The 2,934-nt window shown below is 41.7% G+C and overlaps 1 protein-coding gene across 1 annotated transcript; it reads left to right on the top strand.

Annotated features, from left to right (window-relative positions):
• Positions 1-1,625: 1,625 nt before the first annotated feature.
• On the top strand, positions 1,626-1,967 carry RB195_014688 (uncharacterized protein; the record flags this gene model as incomplete). The annotated part of the gene is made up of 1 exon (XM_064205059.1): positions 1,626-1,967. The coding sequence occupies one exon, from the start codon at positions 1,626-1,628 to the stop codon at positions 1,965-1,967; it is 342 nt and encodes a 113-aa protein (XP_064060940.1).
• Between the last annotated feature and the right edge of the window lie 967 nt (positions 1,968-2,934).

The following is a 2,934-nucleotide window of genomic DNA, read 5'->3' as shown; positions in this document are numbered from 1 at the left end:
GCTAGTCAAGAAAAAGGAGGATCATTCTAGTATCTAGAAAGATGGTTAGGCTAAAAGAGGGCTCGGACATAACGCTATCTTCTACAAAGCGTATTCCGATGCTATAAGCGATGCGAACAGTTCAGACTGTTTATACAGTTTAATGAGTTGAGTTCAATCGGGCGGTATTTCGTAACAAATTTTAATTGCTCGTAGACGAGTCATCTCTGTCGCAGTTAGTTGGAAGATAAATATGGAATCCTTTTTTTGTATCTGAAAACATAATTGCACCTGATAATGCATCCAGAAACAATGGAATGGTTGAAATAACATGTCACCGCTTAGAACTTGGTGCTCATTTTATTCTGTAAGCCTATAAGCACACCATTATAGTATGGAAGGGTAAATGTAAATGTTCCTCATCTTTACTTTGCTCATTCAGAAACAAAGCACCGAAACCTAAGAAGTGAAAAAAGAAAGAAAAAGAAAAGTCGCTAATAAGTGGGCGGGGCATACGACGCAGCATCTGTCTTTGATTGGTTTTGGAAGTAGGGCAACAGGATTGAGCTTAAGTTCAAAAGAGGACTTCTAGTGATAGTTAGAAGAAAGAGCGAGTTTCGATTTATGTATTATATAAATGCAAGAAAGAAACTTCTCGAAGGATGTCATGCCAATCCGAGTTTCCACTTAAAGAAACGAGAACGTGGAATTTACAGTGCATTGAGGCTTAGCCTCGATTGTTTTAATGGCAGCACGTCATGGATCCTATCAAATGCTAGCTTCATCAGCAATTACGGTCAGCTTTTGAGATAGTGATAGAAATCGGCAAACTTTCATGGAAATGAAAACTTTTGAGTTGTTAATGGTTCGCTAGTGCTTGAAATTTTCTGCGTACACCTGAAGAGCAGCACATTTGACAACTATGGAGCCCTAAATAAAACTGCAAATCATTGGATAATCCCCCGACCCGCAAAAACGTTGTAAGCGATAGCCTAGGCGTATATGGCTGTCAAGGCATCTGCTCGTCTACAAAGGGTTGCGTTGTGCCGGCAGCGGGAACTCGAACAGGCGGTCTGTTCGGCTCTCAGCGTAAAAGGGCTCCAGTAACTGCCTTGTGTGGCCCGTTGTAATGTCGACCCGGAAAAGCAGAACCGTAGAAGGTGCGGCTGTCGCACGGGAACAGTTGCTGCATTGTTGGAGCCGAGTTCGATGAGTCTCGAGGACATTCGAAATGGCTATCGGCGACTACTAATGCTCACTAATTAGGAGTGCTGGTGGAATGTGTCAAGGAAGGACGTTACGCGTAGCACAACTGACACTTTCCACCGCTTTTTCCAGCCGAGTGGATTGTTTGGAAATTGTTAAGATAGTGAAATAGGCTGGTTGCGCAAATAAACTAGAACGTGGAGCAGCTCAGCAAAAGCACGCTAGCTGTCCTTCTCGAAGATATGTAGGTCAAAAACTGCTCCCGAAACTAGCTCAAATGTTCCTACGGTGATTTTCTTCTTGCATTCCACACAAGCTACTACTAACTGCCTTTGTAGTCAGCCGAACACGAACAATACTGAGAACATATTGTGCCAAGAAAAAATGAAAAGGCACTGGAAAACTGGTAATTGATTAAGGTATCGATTTCACTTGATTTCATGGATGATAGCAAGACCGACGAGGGCGATAGACGGACAGCAAACAGCGGGGTCTACCTCGAAGCGTCAAATAAGCACATGCGAAACACAACATTACACACTCTGGCTCTATGTGTCGGCTCGATCAGAAAAAGGGAACGTCGAAGCGATATGGAGCTGCCGGCTGGCGGCGCGTGGGCGACGGAGGCTGACAGAGGCAGCTCACTTAACTCCATAGCTGGGAATGATTTTCAGCGATATCCAGTAGGTAATGATTGGCTGTGGGAACATCTGGACAAATCCAGGACCACCTGGATTCAAGGGCGTTCCACCGCACACATGATGATACGCACTGCTTCTTGATTATGTGTAATCTTAAAGGTTCTAATTCATCTGTTTTTCTCCCATGGCAATTATTACCTTTCTCGGTCTTATAAGTATGCTTTCTAGCAACGGGTTAGTTTATATTAATCGCAGAATGATCGCGCAGCGATAGCCGTATGAGTAAGACGGATTCTCTGTGACTCATCAAAACCATACGAAAACCTCGATCGGTTGTAAAGTGAAAGAAGTTAGCATGAACCCCTAGAAAATGCAGAGGGACAGAGTTACAACGTCATTGTTTGAGATAAAACAAGCGTATCAAAACAGAAGTAATGCGTTGCAACCTAAATGTGTCGTTTATTATTGGAAAAAAGCATGAGCAAGAAAAATGTCAAGGAATTCGTAACATGCTTGACTATACACACAACGAATTAACTCAGATCAAAGAGGACTCGAAAAATCTAGAAGAGAATTTATGGACTCAATGAATTTTCGTTTAAACTAATATGAAGAAAAGGATACACATGAAAAAATTTTTGTAAGCTTTTGCAACTCCCGGCAAAAAGCCAACGGAGATTCCGAAAACCATATGAACCGAGCTTTGACCATAAGATGAACCAATAACGCACAAGCAGCGCAAGTTGACGCAACATATATAATAGCCATTAGTTCTGAATCAGGATGCGAGAACATAAACAAAACTGGAGCAACAACTTTGAAAAACTGAAGTAAGCTAGAACTGACATAGAATTCGTCACTCTTGCGTTCGTCTTTTAGTTCTTTCCATCTCTCTCAACATCAAATATTTCCACCTGTATTGTAATGCGACGGATAACCGTGCTCAACGTTTATTGATTACTAAACGACAAGAGAATTGCAGAAACATGGTAATTACACCCTTTTTGGCAAAATATATATGCAGTGATATGATTTCCTTCAAAACTACGTCTCTATGTTTTCGCACAGCATTGCTAATAGAAAGAAAATAGAAAAAGCAAGAAGAGTA

This window comes from Necator americanus, chromosome V (assembly GCF_031761385.1).
Source record: "Necator americanus strain Aroian chromosome V, whole genome shotgun sequence".
Classification (NCBI taxonomy): domain Eukaryota; kingdom Metazoa; phylum Nematoda; class Chromadorea; order Rhabditida; family Ancylostomatidae; genus Necator; species Necator americanus.
Note: the sequence above shows the minus strand (reverse complement) of the source record. Positions and strands in the feature narration are given on the sequence as shown.